General features: G+C 37.5%; 1 protein-coding gene across 2 annotated transcripts in view; it reads right to left on the reverse strand.

The window, feature by feature from the left end:
• LOC146002568 (SMC5-SMC6 complex localization factor protein 1-like) overlaps positions 1-27,185 on the reverse strand; it is a 46,384-nt gene that overhangs the window by 3,709 nt on the left and 15,490 nt on the right. Inside the window, exons 3-5 of one of the 2 annotated variants that reach the window (XM_083140506.1) lie at positions 23,611-23,677; positions 17,210-17,395; positions 2,769-2,882 (exon numbers count right to left, since the gene is read on the reverse strand). In XM_083140506.1, coding sequence (XP_082996632.1) covers positions 2,769-2,882; positions 17,210-17,395; positions 23,611-23,677 — 367 coding nt within the window. The remainder of the gene's footprint in view (positions 1-2,768; positions 2,883-17,209; positions 17,396-23,610; positions 23,678-27,185) is intronic. The other variant, XM_083140507.1, reaches the window with a different exon arrangement.

Genomic DNA, 27,185 nt, shown 5'->3' on the forward strand with positions numbered 1-27,185 from the left:
ATTGAGCGAATTTTGAATTTTCTTGGACTTTTGGTACAATTTCATGGGGGGTCGTAATCGGGTGTTTTTCGCCTCCGGGGCTTCCTTCATGGAGAACATTTATGTCAGTGAGTGAGTGAGTGGTGGGATTGGGGCTTTATATATATTGGATAAGAATATTTCCACACCAAAATGGATCAATATTTTGAACACATTTTAAGTACTGCAATTTTGAAGCATCGGTGGGAATCTGAGCGTATCGGTACTGGCTCAGCCCTAATTGTGATAAAAAAACAAAAATCACTGGAAAGTAGTCATGTATACCAGAAATGCAAACATGAAAACAAAAAATCAAATAGTCAATAATACAAAAAAAGACTGACTAACTGACCATTTCCCACTCCTGCACCATACGACTTCATACAGTGGCATTAAAAGCTTATCTTTTTAGAAAATATTAGCCTGACTAAGTCTCTTGATTCTTGTATGAACAGGTTGAAATATTTTTACTTTATGCTCCAATATGGCAGTACTGGAGCTACGTTTAACATAGAATTCAAACCACTGTGCACTGCGCCTTCACCAGGAACTGAACCTGGGACTCCTCTTGACTGTAAGGTGACAGCATAACACCACCATTCCGTCATAAGCTCTGCTCTCTCTCTCTCTCTCTTCCTCTTTTCTTTCATTCCTTTCTTCTTTATGACAGAGAGAGGGAGAAAGAAGAGAGAGGAAGAGAGGGAGAAAGAAGGGAGGGGAGAAAGAAGAGAGAGGGAGAAAGAAGAGAGAGAGGAAAAGAGAGGGAGCGAGGAAGAGAGAGAGAGGGGGAGGGAGAAAGAAGAGAGGGAGAAAAGAGAGGGGAGAGAAGAGAGGGAGGTAGAAAGACTCCCCCTTTCTCTCTCTCCTTTCCCCCTTTTTTAAATCTCTTTTTCTCTCTCCTTTCCTCCTTTTTAAATATCTTTTTCTCTCTCCCTCTATTCTCCTTTTTATCTCTGTCTGAAGTGGTCATATTTTTCTTCAGTTGAAGAGAGTAGAGAATACACTTTTGCATACCAAAGACTCAGTCTAACAAGAAACTCTAGTAGCTACATGCCCACCTCCCCCCTAAATAAAACACACACATACCATCTTCCTGATTAAGTCTGCTCCGAAACTTCCACTTCTGTGTACCTGTGCCTCACTACATCCATTCATCTGCAGCTCTGAGGTACATGGGTACCACAGGCAAACCACCATTAAAGGATGGTGTTGGCCCACTTTTGTCCATGCTGCATTGCCAAATAATGAGCTGGGTCCCAATTACTGTCATTTTGGTTTGATTGATTTAGTTTATTTTACTTCGCTTTCCTGCCACTGTTCGCTAATTGCGAAGATGAGGATGGGTGGTGATAAAATTAAACTGATGAAGGGAAGCTCACAAATACCCATACCCAGGCAAGGAACCTGGGACCCTTGGGGTCGTAGAATGCTGTGCTAACTCCACCATGGAGGCCAGCAAATGAATATCATGTTGGTTGAACAGGCTTTTAGCCTCATGCGAATCAAACCCACCTACTGGACACACTCGCTGCTGCCTGCTAAGTCCTTGAACTTTTGCACATATGTGTAAGTTATGAACATTTCAGTGCTAATCACCAGTTGTAGATAAATTCCAGACGTATAATATGAACAGTGCATCAAATGTTAAGAGGGCAGTAAGATGCACCAAACTCCATTGCCCTAAATAAGCAAACGTGCAAATTTACTCATTCACAGACAATATGTTTCTTCCTCTCTTTACTCTCAAATTTTAAGTTTAACACAAAGAGCTATCACGTACACATGAATTTATGATCAAGAGTGTTTTTTTTTTTTTTTTAGAAAATACACCTTTATTGAAAAAAAATCTCTACCACAATAATTCAATACAATTTTCCACTTCTTTTCACTACAAGCAATATTTGTAGTCTTAAGCATATTTTCAATTCCTACAAAATTTCTGTAAGGCATTAATTGAAAAACGGGGCTTGTTTGGATTTCGAGATTAGTTATTCTCAACAAAGGTTTGAAACTGAAGAAAAATATCTGATTCAAATGTTTTTAAGAAAGTTGAAATATCACATAAGAATATCCACATGTTATTTTCTATCATTCTTTTAAAAATCTACATGGAACTTTTGAAACCTACAGCTCATTAGCTGGGGTGTAATGGCAACAGTACGCAAAATTTTTGGCACCTTGTGTTTTCACTGTTTCTCCATGAAATATATGTAATAATAACCCTTGGCACAACAGCCCATTGAGGGCACAGGCTTACCTACCGACTGCTGGCCTCGCTCCCACCCGATCCCACTCACTCACCTGAGGTGAAAGATCGTTTGACCAGTTACGGGGTGTGTGATCAGCACAGCGAATCCCCCAGTCATTGTTGTAGATTTCCATGTCCAGGTTAGGCTACTCGTTCATAGCTCCCCAATTTCCTCATGATGGTGGGTGACCACCGGTCAAATACAAATACACAGAGTGAAATCTCAGGAGAAAAGTTGTTACGCTTCCCCCAGGAGACTTGAACCTGCACACATCCCATAACCAGAGCTAAAGCATGACGTCTCAGACCATACGGCCACGATGCAGGACATAAAATATATATATATTTTGGTTAATTGTAATTTACTGACTGGACTAATTTGTAGTCTCTATTGGAATGATAATTTTTATGTAAAGACAGTTTCTACAAAAGATTATGAAGTCATGGGCAATTACTTCTAAATTAGCACCAATATATAAAATTAATATTAACACAAATTTACCTCCTTCGTCAAGAAGCAAGCTGCAAATTCTTAAGCTATTACTCCTAACAGCATCGTGCAGTGGTGTAACTCCATTTTCACTGGCAGCAAGAATATTTAGCTTTTGGTCTGGTTCTAAAAAAAAATATATAAAAATATTACACAATATTTTCACATATGCTATAGAATTGGAAATATGTTATGTTAAGCTGCAATAACATCAACAGTGACAATCTAGAGGAAAAGATGTTACATAAATAGGATTTTACCTCCGTATTCATAATGCTGGTATGTTACAGTGCTTTTAACACATTCGTCACATACAACATGCATAGTCTGCCCTTTGCTGTAAACTCATATTGTGGATGAAGGACAGGCTATATTTGCACCCCTTCTCTTATGTACATGTATTATAACTACTTCTTACTAATTCCAATCCCTAGATGATGCAACTGTGTTATTTTAGTTACTAATGTGTCTGATTTGTACTCATGTCATGTTGCATTGCACTTTTGCTTATGCACTTGAGAAATGCATAGAACAATTCATATTCATAGTGTATAAATTCCTCATGAGGAATTTATACACTATGAATATTATATATATTATATATATATAAATTTATACACAAATTGTTCAAGACTTGTATTTTGCAACGTATGATGCAATTGCATTTAAGCAGTGAAATAATGCTGACTTGCTTATAAAGTGACAGGTCTTAATACATTTTGAAGCTATTCCCTTTTATATTATCCTACAATCACAAATGGATCATGGTCTCTTTCATAAGATGCTTCCCTTAAGCCTAATATGATACGGCGCCATTTTTCTTAAATGATTCTCCATTCCTGCAACAATTGTAAAAACTAGCAACAAAGATATCATTTAGAATTATGTAAAACTTCTATGAATATTTACATAAATACACATACATATTCTGTCCATCTTTTTCAGCCATATTTTACAGATCCTACGCTGGCAAAAAACACTACCTATCTTGCAGCGCAGGATCCATTAACTAACTCTGGTAATTTCACTCACTATTCAGTTTGACAAAAGTGGCAAGTCGTGGCAATACTTGCATATATCACATTAAAACATGAACCTTCACTTCTTTACAGGTTTGAGAGCATAAAGTTGTATGAAGTTAATGAACCACATTCAATGTCCATATACTATTTATTATATGGCAACCCGGTGCTGCTGTTCTACCCCACTCATTATTCTACACCAGGGGTTGCCAAACGTTTTCGTTTCACGGTGCCCTTAGTGTTTCGAGATTTTCCACGGCCCTAAGTCAGAATGTAGGCCTATCTAGTACTTGCAACATTCTGTTAGTGTGTTTAGGTAGCTTGCCTTAAGTAAAAAAATTAACATTTCAAATTCAGAAACATAAAAAGTACTAAATAAGCACATACAGTTACTCACAATGTTGTTCATACAGGGCAAACGTGATCTTGTCAGATTAAACCACAATTAACCTGCACGGATCAGATGATGTGACCAGACTGTGGAGGATGGCAAATACGCAGGACAATGTTGCCAATACAATGCCTACGGTAAAACACGATGGAGGATCCATTATGATCTGGGCCTGTATGTCAACAAAAGGAGTTGGTAAAATGCAAGTCATTGGAGGACTCATGGACAAACATGTCTGTAATAACATCCCTAAAAATAACTTGAAATGCCACGTGTGTTCAGTTCAGTTCACGTTCCAGCAGGACAACAAGGGCAAACATACTGCTCACATCAACAGGACTGGTTGGTTTTGAATGTATCAAAACAGTTGGAAACACTAGTTCAGATCTGAATCCAATTGAGCATTTATGGACATTTTTTGAAGAAACGTGTCCATAATCATGAGTGCAAGTCAAAAGAACATCTGAAGAGGGCGTGGGAGGGAATCAGCCAACACATCTGCAAGACCTTGGTCTTTTCTATGCACAGTAGATACCAAGCAGTTATTAAGGCCAATAGTAGAGGAAACAAACAGGAAAAAATACCCTAACCTGGAAATAATTGCAAGACAAATGATTTTTGTACCAGATTGTACGGAATGGTATAGTGAATAATACATTAAATATCCATCATCCAAACGTTTGGGGTAAATCCGCCATCTTGGAAAATGGCGACAAAAATTAACCTTAAAAATTAAGAAATTATAACATCGAAAACTGTGCATTGTGCACAAAAAGTGAAGATAACCAAAATGAAAGAGCAGAAAAGTTGCTAAATTATGGTTTTTGTTTCATAGAGGTACCTTTCATCTTAATTGAATTAGAAAAGTTCAAATATTTTCTTTAATTTGTAGAATTTGCGTAAAAGTTGGTTTCGGACACAAAAAACAGCAAATATGTAAGAAACTATGTAATTTCCATCCTAAAGTCACTGAACCAAATTCATAGCTTATGATTTCCTCTAGAGATTGGTTTTTGTTTCGTGTCTTTAGTCAGGGGTTGAGGAGATATGTAGTGTAATGCAGAGTCATGTTTCCCTAAATTTACATGTTCCATTTATTATGATATTGGTGAGAATGTAATACAGAGTGGTCCATTCAAATCTCCCTAATTTCAATTAATTACTGTGAAAAAAGTACGATGAATTGTGAAATAACTGTAACACCAAATGAAAGGCCAGATCTTCAAGTTTTGTTTTCATGACTTGAAGTTGTCTGTTTGCTCACTAAGCAGCGCCACTGTCGCATAAATAAAAATGGCAATTGTTCAACGTGCACAGTCAGTGGTGTGGTATGCTGAGACAAAATCTGTGATTGCAACGCAATGAAATTTCAGACAAGTGTTCGGAGGAGTTGCACCTGATGCTAAATCAATTAGGCTGTGGTTTAGTAAGTTTCTAACAACTGGCAGTGTTAGTGGTGGAGCTCACCGTCCTGTGTCAGAGGAAAAGGTGGAAGAAATTTGAGCGGGGTTCAGAGAAGCCCGAATAAATCCATCCGCAAGGTAAAGGTAAAAAAGTTTTCCTCTGTGCTTAGCACCACGCCATGAAGGCGTATAGGGGGTGCAGGGGTAACGCCCCACACTTTCTTGATCGGGTCGTGAGTGATGGTGATGTGATCAGCACCATGCCCCTGACCGCCTTTACCCCTGAGGGTTTCCCCCAGGTACCCATGTTATTCGACTCTGGTTGGAGGCCCTGGCCGCTTCCGTTAGAAAAATTCCCGGATTTCAACCGGCCGGGGATCGAACCCAGGACCTTTAGCATGGTAGTCAGATGCGTTACCGACAGCCACCGCGGCCACCATCCACAAGGCATCTAGGCAATTCAATGTGTGTCTAACAACAATGCATCGAGTTCTGCACAAACATCTTCAGTTGTATCAGTATAAAGTGCAGATTGTGCAAGAATTGAAGCCAGAAGATAAGCTGCATCGCAAAGAATTTGGTATGGAAATGCTGCAGTATCGACATGAATCCTCACTTTCTTGACAACGTCCTGTTTTCAGACGAAGCAATGTTTCACGTGTCTGGGATTGTCAACCCAAATAACATACAGATCTGAAAACCCACATGTGTACAGAGAACATGTCCGCGATAGCCCAAAATTGAATGTTTGGTGTGGTCTAATGAAGGACAGGATCATCGGTCTAGTTGTTTTCAATGAAGACAAGAAGTTGAATACAGACTGGATATTGTTCGTCCTACCAATGGGGCACATGTGGAGGTTTATTAGTGTGTGGAAAATAAAATTTGTGTGTTTTTCTTCAATTCTCTGAAATCTCATTGCTCTATCATTCATACTTTCGTTTCTACGATTAATTGAAATTAGGGAGATTTGAACGGAACACCCGGTATATTGTTTTCTGCAGAGTTTCATTCACTTGCATTGCTACATATTGTTTTTGTTTAAAATTGTATGCACACAGTAGCCGTGATTAGGTGTCTAAACTGAGGGAGACGGGGTAAGGGGCATTGACCGTTTACTAACAAGGAATTTGGGTCAAATCCACTGGTATAGATCCACCAAGCTTTCTGAAACCTTGGAAAATATGCAAACTACAGGCTTCCCCTTAACTTTAACTAGCGGCACTGCTCCCACACCAGGGTTTCAGATGCTTTGGTAGATCTATTACAAGGTTTAGCATTAAGAGGCCATGGTGGGAAGAAAAAAGGGTGTCTCAGGAGGGGAGGAGGAACAGCTTCCCATGCCTTTCACCCCTAATCGCCGCTTTTGTCAATACATTAAAATAATATGATATGGTAAAATACGGTTCTAAACCTGTCACTTTGCCTTAGTCCATTGTAGAATTTTTCGTAGATACCTAGTGCGAACATGTTAAATTTCATAATTTCCTCTTCATACAGACGTGCACTTGTAGCACAGGTGTTGCCCCTGATGCAGAAAGATAAGAACATATGCGTAACTAATTGAAGATATATCCACTTCCCAATATGCTCGGTTATAACGAAATTCCGAAGAATATCGAGAATCCTAATGTATTGCAGCCACAGAGCAGCAGCATCCTGTTATCTTTTAGAGTTGAACCAAATGTACATCAATATTTTTCCACACCTCAGAGCTTGAACTTAGATAAGCGTCTACTTCTGAATTGAGAAGACCAACGTAATCTTTGCTTCTTCAAGTAGCACGTGCATAAACTATGAAATGAACCCTTGTGCCTCTGGCTATGGAATTTCCGGATTGATTTGATTTGTTTTAGTTTAGATTAAGTAGTTTTCCTGCCACTTTTTGCTAAAGGATGGATAAATGGGCAATCACAAACACAAATGGACGACACAACACGAGTTCATCTGTGGCAGGTCCTGCAGCAAATAATCGAAAAAGTTGATTGATCAAGGGAAACCAGCGATTTCTTTACTTCCAGTTATGCATTCAATCCACATTGTACTATATTTGTGGGCAAAGAGGCAAATCACACAAATATAAATCACATTTAATAAACTAATATTTCTGAAAGCACTCTGTATCGTAGCCAATGAGAACTCAAATAGTCCCCTGCAGCAACCCTTATTAAGGCTCCGTGGCCTTCACATCAAGATGAGTTTCCTGAGATGTGTTGGTTATCTAATAGAAGATTCCGCCTCCAACAAATCCTTGAGATCATTTACGGAGTTAATACTGTTAAACAAACGATAACCTACGTATGATCAGTGGAAAAGCCCCTCACTTCCAAATTGTACACGTTGGACTGCATTTTAAAAACTTGCGAGGCTCTGATGTCTGGACTGACAAGTCAGTATAATTCTCTGTGGGGCTTGTGTTGTCTTCCGCTTCGTCCCTTCATTCATCCACCATATCATCATCAGTCCTCATCTTCGTGATTAGCCAAAAGTGGCAGAAGACTGACGTAATATAAACTACAACACATCTAATCAACATGAAAAAGCCCTAGCCAGAGGCACAAGGGATCATTTCATAGTTTATGCACATGCCACTTGGAAGAATAAAAGTGCACTGCAAATGAACATATTTCTGAGATACGTTCGGTAATAGTTGGCCTCCTCAATTCAGAAGCAGATGCTAATGTAAGTTCAAGCTCTGAGGTGTGGAAAAATATTTATCTAGATTTGGTTCAACTCGGAAAGATAACAGGATGCTGCTGCTCTGTGGCTGGAATACATTAGGATGCTCAATAGTCTTCGAAATTTCATTAAAGTCGAGCATATTGGGAAGTGGAGTTTCTATCTTCAATCAGTGATGCATTATGTTGTTCTCTTTCTGCATCAGGGGCAACACCTGTGCGACAAGTTCACGTCAGTATGTAGAGGAAATGATGAAATTTAACATGTTCGCACCAGGTATCTACGAAAAATTCTAGAATGGACTCGAAGACTAAGTGACTAGTTTAGAACCATATTTTACCATATCATATTAGTTCAATGTATTAATGGTAGAGGCAATTAGGGGTGAAGGGCATGGGGAGCAGTCCCCCTCCCCTCCTGAAACACACTTTCTGTCCCCCCACCATGGTCTCTTAATGCTAAGCCTCGTCTAACAGTGGATTGACCCAAATTCCATTTTAAATACGATTCTCTCCAATTGCAGTAAGCAGTAAAGTAAATGGTCAATGCCCCTCCCCCCTTTCTCAGTTGACACACCTAACCACCGCTACTGTGTGCATACATTCTTAAACAACAAAAACAACATATAACAATGTAACGAAACACTGCAGAAGACAATATAATTATTTATTTATAATTTATTTATGCGACAGTGACATTGTGTAGTGAGCAAACTGACAACTTCAAGTCATGAAAACAAAACTTGAAGATATGGCCTTTCATTTGGTGTTAGTTATTTCACAATTCATCGTACTTCGTTCACAGTAATTAATTGAAATTAGGGAGATTTAAAAGAACCACTCTGCATTACATTCTCACCAATATCATAATAAATGGAACATGTAAATTTAGGGAAACACATGACTCTGCATTAAACTACATATCTCCTCAACCCCCGACACTAAAGGCACGAAACAAAAACCAATATCTAGAGGAAATCATAAGCTATGAATTTGGTTCAGTGACTTTAGGATGTAAATTACATAGTTTCTAACATATTTGCTGTTTCTTGTGTCGGAAACCAACTTTTACGCAAATTCTACAAATTAAAGAAAATATTTGAATTTTTCTAATTCAATTAAGATAAAAGATAGGTCTATCAAACAAAAACATTAATTTAGCAAACTTTTCTGCTCTTTCATTTAGGTTATCTTCAATTTTTGTGTACAATGCACAGTTTTAGACATATTATAATTTCATAATTTTTAAGGTTAATTTTTGTCGCCATTTTCCAAGATGGTGGATTTCCCCCAAACATTTGGATGGTGGATTTTTAATGTCTAATTCACTATACCATCCGCACAATCTGGCACAAAAAACATTTGTGTTGCAATCATTTCCGGGTGAAATTGTTTATTTCCTCTACTACAAGGGTTATGATGCATCTGGCTATTAAACTGTCTCAGTTTGTAACATTTTTGTTTCTTTTTCTGTTTTCATTGAAAGTGTACGAACAGAAATGTGACATAAAAGTAGCTTGCTTAGACTAAAATGTATGTTTTCGTTATTAATAAAATTTATGGGGTAACAAACTGTTGTAAATAAATCATCATGTGTGTTATAACTACATGTATGGAGAATTCCTAATGTACTAAAGCTTATTTTGCTTTCTTTTCCTTTTCACAATTCATCTGTTCGAACAACGTTGTCAATAACTGTATTTGGAAGTGAGTGTCATTTGAGTGAAAATATTGGAACATTTGACAGTGCCTTTATAAGACAGCAACGGCACCAGGGTTCCGCAGTGCACACTTTGGGATTAGGCCAGCTCTTCCACGGCACGGACTGTTGCCTCACGAGGGTACGAACGAAACAGCTGGCGATGCAGTGAGGAGGTTGGAGCGGTCGTCACGTCAGCTTGACCGATTGCAAAATTCGAATCTCCTTGTCTGTAAACTATCAATGTATTAATTTAACTTTACTTGGCGACGTTTGAATTTCTTCTGAGGGTAGTGCCATGGCACGGCGGCTCTACCCCTTGAGCCGCCGCTGAGTGGATTTGTTAATAAACAAAATTGTAGTTTTTGGTGTGAAAACAATCCACAAGAGATTCACGAGAAGCCCTTACATCCGCGAAATGTCACTGTATGGTGTGGTTTATGGCATGGTGGCATCATCCGACCATATTTCTTTTTTTCCAAAACTAGGTATGAGATGCAGTTACAGTGACTGGTGAGCGGTCAGTTTCTTGTGGCCAAATTTAGATGAAATTGATTTGGAGTACATGTGGTTCCAACAAGGTGCAACATGTCACTGCTAATGCCACAATCGACGTATTGCAAGAACAGTTTGGTGAAAGAATAATTTCAAGAAATGCAACTGTTAGTTGGCCTCCAAGAAGTTGTGATTTAACTCCTTTTGATTGCTTTTTGTGGGGTTATTTGAAATCTATAGTCTATGCAAACAGACCACAAACCCTTGATGCATTAAGATTGAACATTGAACGCTGCATTCGTGACGTTAGGCCCAAGTTATTTTGCACAAAGTCATCAAAAATTGGGTTCATCGAATTCACTTGTGTGCACAAAGTCGAAGTGGACACTTAAATTATGTGTTTTTCAAAATATAATGTAATAAACTATGCTTCAAAATAATATAAAAAGTTTGGTTGTATCTGAAATGGTTTTTATTTTATTTCATTGTAAAATCATATCATTCTTATTGGAAAACCCTATACTTGTAAAGATGCCTGCAAATCTGTTTATGTATACTTTCTTGTGATTGGAATTCCTTCACTTTCTCCTGTAGCATTACAACCAAATATCAAACAACATCCTTAGTTTACACTTCCCATGCTTCTCAATACAAAGCCTTGTCTCTCTCCACCTCTTTGGTACCCAAGATTTTTCACAGAACGTTTGTCAATATATTGTTTATGGATCACCCACCCGAATACAATGCTTTTTACAGTCAAGTAGCCCATGGAGCGGCAGTTAGTGTGCTGGGCAATGAGAATGCATCTGCCAGCATTTAGACCCATAGCTTTATCTTGACTTTGGCACTGGACACATCAGTGCTTCAGTATCTAGATAGCAGGTGTCCAATTTGCACATGTTTGTGAAGTGTGTTGTGTTTTAGTTTACAGATCACTGGTACTATTCAAATTCATGTAGGCAAGTTAGAAAGTGTTTTTACAGCAGGATTCCCAGATCAGGGTGGCTATTCTAGGACCAATATAACATTCAAGTATAATTCTCAGTTTTCAAGGGGAACATTCCAAAAATTCAAGAGTACAAGCAGATGTTTTCTCTATTTCAACCATATATCTCATCACCCACACTGTATATTAACAATATAAAGGGCCTATGTGTTCCAATGTATCCAAAAATTCTAATTCAATTCAATTCCATTCAACGGTATATATATTTAAAATATTCAATTGAACGTGGAAGGTTTACATTTGCCATTTCACAAGACCCGAAATACATCTACAAACACACGTCGCAAATATTACTAATCTACAAAAAATTGTTAATTGTATTAGAATTTCAAACTCAACTTTAAGCGCCTGTAAGATACATTGTCTGCAGAGGAAACTAACAACGTACACAAATTGAGAGAATTCTGTTTCATTTTCCACGCAGCGATCTTTTCCTTCCTCGATAAAAAATCTAAACTGTGGAAAACTTGCCTCAGGACAATTATAAATATGTATAAATTCAATGTGATTTGAATTAATAAACTTCTAACTTTTCACACCTATGGAGAAAAATTCACGTAGAATTCATGCATAATTCTGGAATTCAAGGAATTACCAGTGAGTAGCTATCCTGCAGATGTTCGTTACACACAGACAATGTTAGAAAACTTGTGTAAGGGTGAAATGGCATGTGCTTACTGAGGAGAAAGCTAACTGCCGCTCCACAGGAGACATGACCGTGAAAAGCATTGAATTTTCCCCCACATTTGTACCTGGCATATCTCATTCTCCCATTGAGTCTACAACTCAGGATTTTTATCACTTATGACATCACATATTCTTATCAGGTGTCCTAACAAAGATATTGGTTCTGAAATTCTGAAAATTTTGCACATTTAGCAGCAGCACCTTGTACAGGCCAAAATATCTAAGTGGCAGACACATCAAGTGTGTAGCTTTTACTCATTCATGTCTCTGCAAAAGTCCTTACAGATTTATTACTCACTCCATTCACCAAAGGACAAAGGACACTAACAAAGTAAACAGATTGAGAGAATTCTGTTTTATTTTCCTTTCTCGACAAAAATAAAATTTAAAATGTGAAAAACTTGTCTCAGGGCATTAACAAATCTGTATAAAATCAATAGGATTTGGATTAATAGAAGTTGCATTTTTTCACATCTGCAAAGAAAAATTCACGCAGAATTCATGGAGCCAATAATTCATGCACAATTCCTGGTGAGGAGCCATCCTGATAAAATAATGTATCTAGTGATTTGGACAGCCATGACTCCTGGATGTTGCCATAGCATTATCCTAAAACAGTGCAAAATGACACTACTGCTACCAACAATAATAACTGAACTTAGGAAAATGGTAATATATCTCTTACACACACAGACCAAATTCAACTTACAAACATAAGTACTACTATTAAGCAGTGTTGCCAATTTTAGGGGGAAAACTTACCATTAACCTGGGTGCTCCCTGCCAGAATGGCACAAACATGTAATTGAGAAATTATACATGTGGGAAGGTTTTAGTTTTCATATTTGAAATCACACACACATATTCAGTTATCCGTTACAAAATTGCTCTTCCCTAGCATGATCAAAATTTTGCAAAGCTGTGAAAAAGCATCCCCCAGGCACATACAGTACATTGAAAATGGCCACAAATTCTTAACTAGAAATATTAGAAATCAAAATCGGTTGAACTATCAACACAAAGTACAATTTTTTTAAAAATCAACCCAGTGCTGGACCATGGAATAACCCTTTAACATCTGATTCTGATTCACTTAATTTTGTTAAAATAATAATAATTGAGAATATCACTTATTTACTGCCACATTCTGAACAACAAATGACGATGCACAGCACACACAAACACACATGGGCCACAATAGAAAAGTTTTGAGATTACATCCACATGGTGCCAGGTAAGTAAAGCTATTTACAAAGCTACCAATATATGTTGATGGTCAGTGTTATTGCTTGGATCAGTGGAGACTAAATGCAACATTTGAAACACAAGTAGTTCAACTTGCTCTGTGAAATTTAACTATTACATTTGATATCTTCGTAATCTTAATTACTGTCTAATAAGGAAGTTGAGAAAACTCTGGTTCTATTGAGGATTTAAAATGTCTTCCTGATATTCTTTGCCAGTTTGCATCAAGAATTTTTGTTAAGGTCCACATTAACGTTGTATTTCTTACAGTACATGGGAGGGGGGGGGGAGAGGCCAGAGTACTTACATACAATACTCATCACTCTCTCTATTCTTCTTTCAGTATTTTGGTTTTTCACATAATTACCTTCTTTAGGAACTTCATAGGTTAAAAATATGTAGAAAATCTTGCCTCCAATCATTCATAAGTTGCAATGGCTGCTGTCAGGTTTCATTTTCCTTACAATTTTTTAACTGATTTTACATTTCACTAATTTCACAAAATTAACATGTACCCATTAAGTTCCTGAAGAAAGTCAGTGTGTGAAAGACTAATGTTGAAAGAAGAATAGAATGAAAAATATGAGCAGCATTAAAAAAAGAAGGCCTGATTATTTGTAAGTAACTGGCAACAGTGATCAGTAACATCAACTGGTCCCTTGGTGGAACAAAATCATATTTCACTAGTCAGCTGTTGGTCATCATGTGAATTAAGAGCGTGTTAAAAATGGCTGCACTTGTTGAGAAGTATGATCTGTGACTCGATTTCTAAACGCCAAAGGTCATAATGCTGCCAAAATTCACTGGACTTGTGTGAAGTGTACGGTATGTTTTTATAGTTAATGAAGTTAATAAAGTAAGCTGTATCTAAGGAAATGGTGTCAGATGTTCATGAAAGGTTGTACAAATGTTCACGAAGAGAGGAGTGGGGGGACCTAGCATTCACACCTATGACCTTGTGCAGCATGCACAAGAAAATAGTCACTACACAATTAGCACTCTCAGCATGGAATTTCCAGAGATTTCACTGTCAATACTGTTCATGACACAGTAGACTATTGCAAACAGTGTGTAAGATGGGTCCTGAATATGTTGACACACGTTCACAAAAAGAAACAAAGGACATTAGCTTGTACATTCTTGCATTGCTCCAAGAGAGAAGGTGATGATTTTTTTTTCTTCTCCGTATTGTGAATGGTGATGAAACATGGATATCTTATGTGCATGTTGAGTTCAAACAACAATCAATGCAGTGGAATCATCCACATTTACCGAAGGCTAAAAAAAGTACTAGCAAACTCCATGTGCACAAAAAGTCATGGTAAATATTTTTTGGGACCAACAAGGTGTGCTTTTGGTAGATTTTATGGGGCCGGGAAAAACAATCACATCACAGCCATACTGTGAAACACTATCAAAATTAATGTGTCATACACATATTCGACGCCATGGAATGCTGTGCTTAGGAATTGTTCTTATCCACGATAACGCTAGACCACCCTCTGCTACCCTCACTCTCCAGATGATTCAGAGGTTTGGATAGGAACTTTTTGATCACCCCCATATAGTCTGGACCTTGCAGCTAAATAAGTAGCTTGCATTTCAACAATTTGAAGAAACTGAGGTGTTCAGAACAGCAGTGTTGGGTTGGCTGAACTCCTAGGCAGCGAACATCTATGCATAGGGTATCAAAAAGCTTGTTCCATGGTACCAAAAGTGCTTTTAAGTGGATATGTACATGATTGTAACCACTAATAGTGTTGCACTACCCTTCTTTTCTTGCTTGATATAATCAATTACCCCTTTTTAATGCACCTACACTATACATAGGACGACACAGTGATATGAACAGAGGAAGAAACTTCAAAATGAAAGACGTCTTAGTTTTTCATTTCTATCAGGGTTGATCAACTTTTTTTTCTAAGACAATATTTCCTCTTGGCGGAAAAAAAAAAAGACAATTTAGAGGGTTTTGCATCATGCAGGCGTGGCCTTAGGTTTGCCATATTGAGTATTTTGTGTGTCACAGTACCGGTCTTAATATGAACGAAGGAGCAGGGCCAAAAATCACAGAAAAATATAATGTTTCAAGTGTTGAGGGTTGCTATCTTTCATTATGATGCTCCTTTTGCTACAAACAACATTTTTGAAACTACTTCGCCTAGAAGATAAAGAGTGCCACATCAAGGCGACAACTTATTGTCTAATTGTGCAATCTGCTTCGTTGTTGATAGTAAAAATAGTGTATTTTGTGCACACCATTGTGTCCCTTGCTCTTGTGTCATGGTCACAGTTTTTCGATCCTGCAATCTAGTCAGTGTACTATCATTGTGAACACCAAAGTAGAGACCCTATCACCTCCATTGCATTTCCCTCATCACCAACCTTGCTTTCCTTGTGTATTGTATTGGGACACACAAAATACTTGATATGGTGAACCTAGTGCTCTGACGGCTAAGTCTGCATGGCACAAAACCCTACAAATCATAATGTCTTCTTTATTTCCAGTTTGTGTCAACACAAAATACTGTCAAGAGTGCATTTATTTTTTGTCATCTAACCTGATGGAAAGAAAAAAATTAAGACCCTTTTTGTTTCAAAATTTTATCCCTTCTTTATATCACTATGCCCTAAAATATAGGTACTCAACAAAGCTTTTTCTTTTCTCACACTTTATTGTATTGTATGAAAGTTAAAAAAAAAATGCATCTATTAGAGGATACTCAATTCCTGTTGCTCATTACTTATTTCACAGAAGTTCAGACGCTAATGTTTGGTATAGAAAAGAAATCTCCATGATGCAACAGCCATTAAAAAGTCAAGAATTGTCCATTTATTTCCAGTGTCAATTTTTCCACCTTCTACTTCAAATTCAAATAGCTATTCCTGTTACAAATGCTGGGTCAAAACTGGAAATCACCAAACCAAATACTATCAATCAGGCTACCCGGATCCACCATTGGTAACTAAAATTAGGTACTGTTACAAGAAACAATATTTTCACGCTGGAATTTGAGTTTTGGTTTGAAGTCCATTTTGTGCATGGGAAGACTAATTGGAACTGGACCTACAGTTTAAAGTGGGATCCAAACGCTTGTGCCTCCACCAGGTATCGAAGCCTTGAGTTTTTCATGCACAAGGTTAAGTAGCACAGCAGTACTGGAAAATTAGATTGAGTGACTGGAAAACGGTACAAATCCATTTTCCTTCCAATAGAAACGCTACTGAGATGACACACCCAAGAGGCACCATTCACAGAAACTGGTTAAATTAAAGGACGACCTCACTCCATTTTGCCACCTAGCTGTATGGAATGTCCTAAAAGGCACACTATCACCTCTGAATCTTTGGTGGTATCAATGCTATATATTAAGTTTTTGCACATGTACAAGATGTTTAATTGTAGACATTCATTGGACTTATGATACATTCACCATCCCATGAGCATTTAAAAAATATTTTCAGATTGTTTATTCAAAAAAATAGTTACCTAGGTTTAGTTATCAAAATTTTAAAGTACAAAAGAACTTTTTGAAAATTTATGGGGATTGGGAGAGGTCAGCTGAGATCAGGGATAAGCAATAGGGAACTTTTCCATTTTTTGTGCTGAATCCTGGCATACGTCACCCAGCATTACTGAACTGTAACTGACAATGGTAATGTAACAGTGTAAAAATATAAATATTTACTTCGGGAAAGTATGAAAATTGGCTTCCTAACCTAACCACAACTACATCTGCATTATCATCATCAGGTATGATAATTCAATATTGAGTATCTCAAAACTTTACCATTGGTCCTTCTATACAGAAGGCAACATGACCTACCCTTTGTCGAATGGGAGTTTTTCAACAGGATTTCCACACATTCGTAGCTCCCATGAATAGCAGCTTCGTGTAAAGGTGTCCAGCCAAAATTGTCACCAATATTGACATTAATTCCTGGTATATTTAAAAGCTGCACTACATTCTTCACCTTGTTTCTCCTGCAGGCAACATGTAGCTTTGTCTCGCCTACAAACATTCACAGTATATACCAAAATTAGTTCCCTGATCCCCCCCATTCAATTTAAGTCTAACCAATTGATTTTCTATTATGAGGAAATTTAGTTTCATTATTGAAAAATTTTATAAACTAATAAGCTAAGTCTCATAAAAATAGTAACCGGTTAGCATACAAAAGTTCATAATAATGTGTAATTCTCCTTTTCAATGGTTAGTCAAACAATTCTTCACATTATTAATCAGGGATGGCCAACTTGTCAATCTTTGAATGATGGTTGCGGTGAGGAAGGTATGATCATAAAGGAAGAGGTGGAAGTTATATCTACTACGGTCCTGCTAGATATGCAAAAATCTTTCATCTATCCCAAAAATGAACTTCTTCACTGTTGTAAGTTCAAGTAAAAATTCATCCACCAAACTACTTGCTCATGCATAATGTTTATTGAATCCAGGACCTTTTGATTACAATGCAATGTCCTTACAACTTCAACATTGGGGAGGCAATTGAAAGAAAATAGTTTATTTTGCAAATAAAATAAATTGTGATTGAAAATCTTTCATTTTTCACTGCACTCTTACAAATGTTAAGCTAATGGGTCTTAATGGTCATCTGAATCAAACTTCCCATCTATTGAGTAACTTTCCCTCAAAATTCCCAGTTCAGTTATTACACATGTGTATCACAGTTTAATAGAAATTACAAAAACACAAATAAACAAAAAGGCACTCTTCGTTATTTTGGCACGGAATTGTCAGTAAAAACTAGATACTCCAATAGTCACCCAGCCATGTTTACTCTGTTAGAAAAGAATGAAAAATGGAGCGATTAATATGAAAGCTCGGCCACGTAACCACAAGAGTACCACCTTTCAGCATGCGAGTGCTGAAGGCAGTGTGGCCAACCTAAAAAAAGTTATGGTGAAAAGTGCAGATATTTTTTTACTTTCCCTAGTATTATCAATTCAACTTCAAGGGGTGTTAAATGTGTTGAAACGTTCAAGCAACATTGAAAACAAGGAAAACAGATATCAAGGAGAAATTCAGGCACTGCATGAGCAAGTAACAAGACAAAACAATGTGGGAATGGCACTTCTAATTATGGTAACATGGCATGCCAATTCTTTCAAAATTTTAAGGGGAAAAAGTCTTGATACCATAGGGATCAAACAGGTGTTTAATTCAACATTCTGCAAGCAACACACATTTTCATCCAAAGTTTTGGATAATATGCTATGGATACTGCCAAGCAAACTTCATGTAGCATAATATTCCGATCATTACATTCTCCTATCATTGACAAGATCTTGGTTCTTAGTTCATACATCAGTCAACTGCTCGACACCGTAGGATATCCGCTACCAGCACTGTCCATACGATAAAGAGCTGTTAAAGTTTATACTGAAAGGGTATACTAGGGTATGTGCTTGAGACATCAATGTCTTGTAAAGATGGGAAGGACATATCGAACAAACACAGTTTAGGAATATAGTGTAATCATTGTAACTAATAATTTAATTTTCAATTACTGACACTAACTATAAATAATGCCAATTTCAACTTGCATGCATGTTGACAGTGAAATACATTGAGACTGCAATTGTAGCCTGGTAGCATATAGCTGAAATAAATAATCAATACTATGTATTCCCACTGTAACAAAATCCTGTTGACTAATGCAACGAAATACTTAAGCTGCATTTTTGTTCAACATACTTGTGTCAATACAAATGTTCCTTCTTGAAGATGGATAAAAACTAGTATGTACTAATCACTAATCATGCTTCCAATCTGCCTGAGGTATGTACAACATGAGAGTAGACAAAGATGTGCACATGTTCCAGATGATAATCATTTCAGAGTACATTACAGCTTGTTAAGTGCACACAGAAAATGAAACACTTTCCTCCACGTGTTTCACAACAATGGCTGCTTCCCAAAGAAAAGATTAGATCACCTAAGTATGAAGCAAAATGTTTCAATATCTGTACTGTATTTATCAAGATCATATATAAATGTTATTTACAGGACATAGTGCTATAGTGCAATTGAAAACACTGCCCCACAAACCAACATACATTGCTACAAGTTGGCCAACCCTATCATAATGTTGCCTAGTATTGTTCCACAAGTAACTTTTAACACAGCCTAACACTGTATCGCAAATGTAACCTTACTAATCATTAAAATAGACATATGTGCATTTGAAATTAAAAGAATATAGGTGTGGCCACATAAACAGCAATCAAGGTGCAAAGCAAACTGAAGCTGTAAGTGATGAAAGTAATAAATGGCAAAGCATGAGTATTTGCACAAAATGAAAAGTAAAAGAGCATTCATTCATTACAGTAACATAAGAACACAACTAGTATACATAAGTGCGTTTACAAACAAGTTTGGTGCCTGATGTGTGGGAACACTGCCAATGGTCACAACAAGGCTAATGACATGTAGCTAGAATATAAGAGTTTCCAATGTTTCTTACAGTATCAGGAGAAAGTTCCTTCGATCTAGTACAGAATGTAAAAGATGCATCGTTTTAATTAGATGTGGTTGGTAGTTTTAACAATTGGTCAATATAAATATCAGTAATTTGCTTCTCCAATTTTGCTAAAGTTGACACTGATCTTTTCTAATGATTCAGGTAAGCGTTGTTAAATATTACAGAATAATGCAATAATTCTTGTAAGTATTGCATTTTTATAGCTCTCATGAATATACAGATAAATAAATTTCTCAATACTTCACACTTTACTTTTATAAGATACATTTCAAGAGTAGTTTAGGGCCTCCTCGCTTTATAATCAAGGGGTCCTGGGTTCGATACCCGGTGGAGGCACATAGTGATTCGGATCCCGCTTCAAACTGTAGGTAAAGTCCCGATTAGCATTTCTGTGCATAAAGTGGACTTAAAACAACAAATCAATCAAGAGTAGTTGAGTCATATATATTGATTATGGAGGACTTTAGGTATTTTACATCAAATGCTGTACATTCAGCAAAAACTGTACTGTAACATCTGTTTGTTCTACTGAAAGTTATATCCTGAGATCGAATGCAATTTAGGTTGTTTTTCTAAAAGGTTTTTGAACAAGAGAACTTTTTACGTTGCACTGTGTAATGGGACTCTACTTGCTTTAGTACTTCAAACTGTGTGTGTAATATGTGTTTGTGTATCCACTCTCTCTTATAATGCAAATCTACTATCACCCTCAAATCTTCTTCAAATGTTCTTTGTAGAGTTGACCTTTACTTAGATCAATTCATCTAAGGCTCTATAGCCGTGGTCCTATTTTACACGACAAGAAATAGTAACTTCATTTAATCATTAGAAATTCACTTCCCTTTATTTGCATGGCTTTGCCATTACAAATGTTGGCCCAGAAACTATAACTTCAATATGCATCGCTTGAACTTTGTAGAAATACATGGTACTTGCACTCATCAAATATGTGAACTTGCAAGAACACATACAACCCTTCGAGCATTTCCACATCCACCGATAAAATAGGTGCAGTCTCCAAAACCAATATCCTCGGTACCAGAGACCAATGGGGGTAAACAGCATAGCTGCACATGTGGTTCTGCACGATATATTCTTCAGAATGACCAGACAGTTCAGTATCGAGCCGGAGCTTCCCTCAACAAATTAACAGTCGGACTGGATCCATGAACACTCGCTATGAAAAAGCTGCATCAAGGAAGAAGTCGTGTTGTTAAAATAGCCCCCCATCCTCCCTTTGGGACAAAGCCAAAGCGAAGGTCCCACGGAATAGTGAAAAGGCTGGAACTTCCTTGTAACCTGAGTTTCACCAAATGGAGAGAAAAAGATCATGTTGGACGAGTATAAGAACTGACTTCCAGAGATCTGGCTGCGATTATTTCAGTGATTTTGCATTTTGGGATGCACCCAGTAACGTCTCTTATTTCTATCACGGTTGTATTTATGTCAAAGATGCAATGAGCAAAACAAAACCTTTCATTCCAGGCACGAGCCATCTCGTCTCGAACTTTGTCAACAACTTCTTATGTCCCCACCAAAGTATCGGTGAGTACTCAGATTTTATCAGCGCGTATGCAAAGTTCATGCTGGTGTCAGTGTCGTCGCCGATAAGGACTCCCAACAAAATATTTGTATGTGTGCAAGAGCTCTTAAGCTACCAGCATGCAAATATTACAAGAAAAAATATCAAAGGGACTAACACACAGACAATATATGAGTTATTTCCCTGGCTCCACACACAAATACAGTGGAATCTCGATTGTACTGAAAAAAACTGAAAATGTGGGAAAATGTAAAATTGAGGAAAATTATGTAACATTTTGCTGTATTAGGACCATCAAGATTGAATGCATAATGCAGGAAAATGTAAGATCCGAGATTATACGTTCCCAGATTTTACATTTTCCTCCATTATAATTCAGTCTACATAATCCCAATAAACATGTATGTTGTAAAACATTCCACACATTTTAAGTTTTTAATCTTGATCCTCAGAAAAACATAGAAACAACGTTCCACTTTATGCACACACACCATCAAGTAACCAAAGCATTCAAACAACAGCATGGTAAAGAACAAATTTTGCAACACAAAATCCTTGTATGCAAAAAACTAATAGAAAGATAGGAAAGAAGCGAGAAGAAGAGAATTTCCTTCAACCGTTAAAGAACAAGGTTTCACTGCAACATGTCATTGACACATGCAATATCAGTTCAAGATCCTTCTTGTGCTTTCAGAAACAACTGCACACTAAAACATTCAATGTAAAGTGCTTCCACATTTGTGTGTGCGCATGCAAGAATGAGTAGACTATACATTTCGGTGAGTGTCACCTCTTCCCCTATTCTGAAAATAGGGAATGTATATTAATTTTAGGTCTGAGCCGATACCGAAGCCAATGTATCGGGATTGGCCAATACCAGTGGTACTGATATTGGAAAATATTGGTTGGAATTCATCTAATGATACCAGCCGTTACATTTTGGTATTTTGGTCTTTCACAGAGTTCGCAAAAATGCTGCGTGACACTTTTGTGGAGTGCAATTATCCTGGAAATTATACAAAATTCAAACGCACTTTTCATTTTGCATCAATTCTGCACAAAAACTATATTCTGTGATTACATATCATCTACTTTAATATTCTGATGTAATTCTTGAATATTCTACAGCAAAACTCTTGGTAATATATGCATAGAATTGGAGAAGAAAATTTACACACGAATATATTTTGAACAAATTTTAATTATTGCAATTTTCAAGTATCGATATCGGCTCAGCCCTAATTAAATTTATATATTTATTAATTTTATAATTTTAGTTCATTTTATTTATGTAGTCTATATGATATTATTGAAAATATCAATAAGTTTTTGTCAAATGTTCATTTATGTGTAGAGGTTTATGATTGAAATTTGCAACAATGGAAAAGTTGGTACAAAGAGTCCTTGGTTTGATACCAGCAGATATCAAAAATAGTAAAAGCAATAGTAGATGACTCTCGTCTAGGGTCCCAATGCACTGCTGGCAAGTCTTACAATCTCTTATGTGTAGTTATCACTATATTAACTTCTATAATATTAATACAATCATTGATAGTATAAATAACATTTAGTTGGAGATGTAATGTTAATTTTGAAATATTTTGGTAATAAGAATCCCTTTGTAAGTAAACAAACCTTGTGATATTATTTCTGTTATAATATAGAATATTGGCACTGCAAAACTGCAAATGATTTTCTTATGACTGCATTGCAAATTAATCGGTCTGGTACTCATGGGTCCATTGTCAGTTGGTGCCACTGCATGGTTTGCTCATTTAATATCGACGATATGTGATTTTTATGAGTATCCGCCCCAAACAGGGTAAGTGTAAAAATAAATCGTGAACTTTCAAATTTTTAATGTCTTCTTCTCAGAATTGGATTGACTGAACATTTAATTTAACCCACATACGAAAAAGAAAAAATCGTCGAACAGAATGAGTAATTTTCTTGCTGCTCTAGTTTCATAGCAGCATATTCTACAAACATGTGAATAAGAATCAAAATTTTCTTCCATTTTGCCCTTGACATGAAGCAGCAAATAGTGAAGATAGAAAATATGTTATGAGGTATTTAAAAGTTAACAGCTACGTTTAGGGAAAAGAAAACAAATAATGGAATCATCCCTAGTGGAGGAAACAAACATAAGCAAGTTTGGTAAAATTTGCCTGAATATATTACCTATTGCGTTTCGCTTATTGATGTTTATGTTATTGCTCCTGGAAGCTGCTTCCTTTTCCTTTTCAACCTGGAAAAAAAAGAATTTTTCTATCAGTCGTTAAATTTTCAAAGGACAAAGATTACAGACAAGTAACCATATGCATACTGCATACAGATTTTGAAAAATTTGGAATATATAACTTTGCTCCTATTATGTTTATGTAAGTCCACTTTATGCTGTTAGGCCAAGTGGGATCTGAACCACAGCATTGTGCCTCCATGATATGGATACAATCACTTCATGAGTGGTATACATGTGTGGCAGTAGAATATTGGTAGCCATGGGAATTTAGTTTCGTTTTCATGCCTGCTGGACCTTCCTATGATGAGGGAATAAAGAACATCACTTCAATATGACAAGGGTCTCAATTTGCTTTGTGATTATGTTGAGAAGTAGTGTAGATGTATGAGGAGGTACCCAAAAAACCCGGAATTGTGTCACCTTGTTTTATTTTGACCATACATGTACATGTTGTAGGTACATTCAGGTAAGCATGTCTACTCTAGTCACCTTCAAAGTATTGCCCATGTGCTTTAATGCAATTGTCCCAACGTTTTTCCCACTGTTAATACAGTTTCGAAACTCCTCTGGTGCAATACTCTTCAAGGTTTTGTCCGTAATGTCTTTGACCTCAATGACATCATGGAATCACTTCCCCTTCAAATTCCTCTTCATCCGCGAGAACAAAAAAAAGTCACATGGTGCTAAATCGGGTACGGGAGATGGGGCACAAGCACCGTGTTGTTCTTTGCCAAGAACTGTCACACTGACATGGCCGTGTGGGCTGGGGCGTTGTCATGGTGCAGTAACCACATTAGCAGACACCAGTTTCGTCTTCAAATCGTCAGTTAAAATGCGCTGGCAGGTACTCCAGGGCAACTCCACTTCTTTAGAAATTTGCTCGATGGTCTTTCGACGATCTTCATTAATGGCATCTCTAACTTTACCAATGTTTTCTTCATTTCTGCCTGTCGAAATACGGCCAGGCCTTGGCAAGTCTTCAGTTGACATGTCGCCATTTTTCCCAACAAGAAACAAAATTTAACACAGGTCCTTTGCTCCTTGTGGTCCGCCATCTCAACAATCGCCAGACTCTTGCCGCAACACCACAAATAATGCAACACTACGAACGAACCGCTCAGCACAGAATAATGCCAACTTGCAGATTGATGCAAGATATCCCATACTAATGACACCTAGCGGCACAAGCTGTAACGAGATCGGTAATCCGCGCATCATTATGATTCCGGTTTTTTTTGGGTACCTCCTCGTATATTTGATATGTTTTATTAATTATCCCGAGAGTTAAATAAATCATGGAAAATTGATTCATTCTGATGTAAATATTTGAGAAGCAAAAATGGACTCCTTTACACAGTAATAAGCCTAATACTCCGATAACCAGGGAACGGATTTATATGTACCTAGTCATATCATAAATTCTGTTACAAAGTTTAGACAGGGATGGCAACACTGGTTGGCAAGGTAACCCCCCAATGTTGGATCAAACAGCAACCAGTATCATTGTGTGTTTGGCTGTGGTAGCAGAAAGGTGAATTTCACTGGGAGTCTAATGGAATGGAGAACCGTGTGGCAGTAATCGCACTGCACAAAGTTGGCAAATCAATCACCATCGGACATTTTCAACACCCTGAAAAAGCTGAATATCAGCAGGATGTTCGTGCATCGGACCATTAATTGCTACTGTGACACAGGGACAATTGAGGACCGCCCCAGGAAAGGTAGACCTCGCAGTGTGAGGAGCCAGAAGCTCATGAAAGCAGTGGTGGCGTGAATTCGACGAAATCCTGTCAGGAAACAAGCAGTGATGGCTCGAGCGCTGAACATTTTGAAAATGTCGATGTCGCATGTGCTCCGAAGTGAACTAGGACTCTGCGCTTATCGACAAAGTACTGGTCACTTCCTCACTCCACAGCTTAAGATCCAGAGGGAGCAGAATACAAACTGACTCCTTCAGTGTTATGCAAATGGTGACCACAGGGGGATCCTTTTCCCGGACGAAAAATTCTTTACAATTGAAGTGTGTTACAATTGTCAAAACGATCGTGGTTATGCCTCGGCATCCCAGAAGCTCGTGAAAACACACCACGGATCCTCAGAGGCCATCATCCCGCCTCAGTGATGGTTTGGTGGGGGTTTTCGAACGATGGCACAACTGACCTCCACTTCTGTGAACATGTTGTGAAAACATCTGCAAAAGTGTACCAAGCGACAGTGTTGGAGCCATTTGTGAAATCGTTGACCCGCACCATTTTCAACAATGAGCCGTGGAGATTCCAGCAGGACTCAGCACCGGCCAACAAGGCAAAGACCACACAGGAGTGGCTTCAGAGGAATGTGCCTGATTTCATTGCTCCAGCTGATTGGCCCTCCAGCAGTCCCGACCTCAGCTCATTGGACTACAGGTTGTGGTTCGTTTTGGAGGGTATGGTCTGTAGGAAGAGGCATCCAAACATTGCGAGTCTCAAGCATTCTCTTGTGAAGGAAGTGGCGGACTTTTCCCTCGAGACCATGCATACTGCGATCGACGACTGGTCTCCGAGACTTCGGGCCTGTGGGAAGGCCAGAGGTGGCCATTTTGAACAGAGATTGGTGCTCTGTGTTGGCAAGACCTGTATCTTTGTAACATCCAAATATTAATACATTAGCTTGCTCACTGTGCCTGTAGTTCATTATTAACTTTGTAACAGAATTTATGATATGACTAGGAAGTAAAAACGTGCAAATATGAATTTTAATATGGACTTAAAATTGCAAAAATTTACAACTTTCGTTTGTTTAACGTCGCTTCAGACTTAGTTACTCGTAATAAATTCACCCAACTCTTTCAGTCACACCAGGACATGTAGTTATTGTGCAAATATGGAGTATATGTCTGAAATAATATGTACAAATAACTGAAATATGTAAAATATGAGCCAAAACCTGATGTATGTACAAATATGGAAAAATAAACTTAATTTTTCGAGTCTACATGTCATGATGAGCAAAGATAATACAAAATATAACCAATTTAAGATTAATACATAAATATGTACCGTATTTACTCATGTAAAATGTGCACTTTTTTCAAAAATATTTTGCCCCCAAAAACTGTGGTTCGTATTATGCATGGAACAATTCGGACAGCCAACATGAAACTGTACAGGGTCATTCCATGATTTTGTGACACTTGCATTGATTTTTCATGTTATACAGGGTGTTGCAAAATGCCTGTTACAATGCTTGGGAGGTGATTCGACAAGTAAAAACAAGGAAAAAATGCCATGTGAAAAAATGTCTAAATCGGCTCCGTTTGCAAGTGACAGGTGTGCGAAAATTGCCACACACCATGTTTAAAGCACAATAACTCAAGAAGGAAGAAAGATATCAATGTCGAATTAAAAGAATACAAACAAAGTTGTACCTGATGAATACAATGGTGTAGGAATTGAAGCCCAGTGTAAATTGCGCAAGGTGACCCTCAAAGAAAGTGGGGAATCCCCTGAGAGAAAATACAGGAAATGTACTACTA

This window comes from Lepisma saccharinum, chromosome 18, assembly GCF_977018435.1.
Source record: "Lepisma saccharinum chromosome 18, izLepSacc3.1, whole genome shotgun sequence".
NCBI lineage: Eukaryota > Metazoa > Arthropoda > Insecta > Zygentoma > Lepismatidae > Lepisma > Lepisma saccharinum.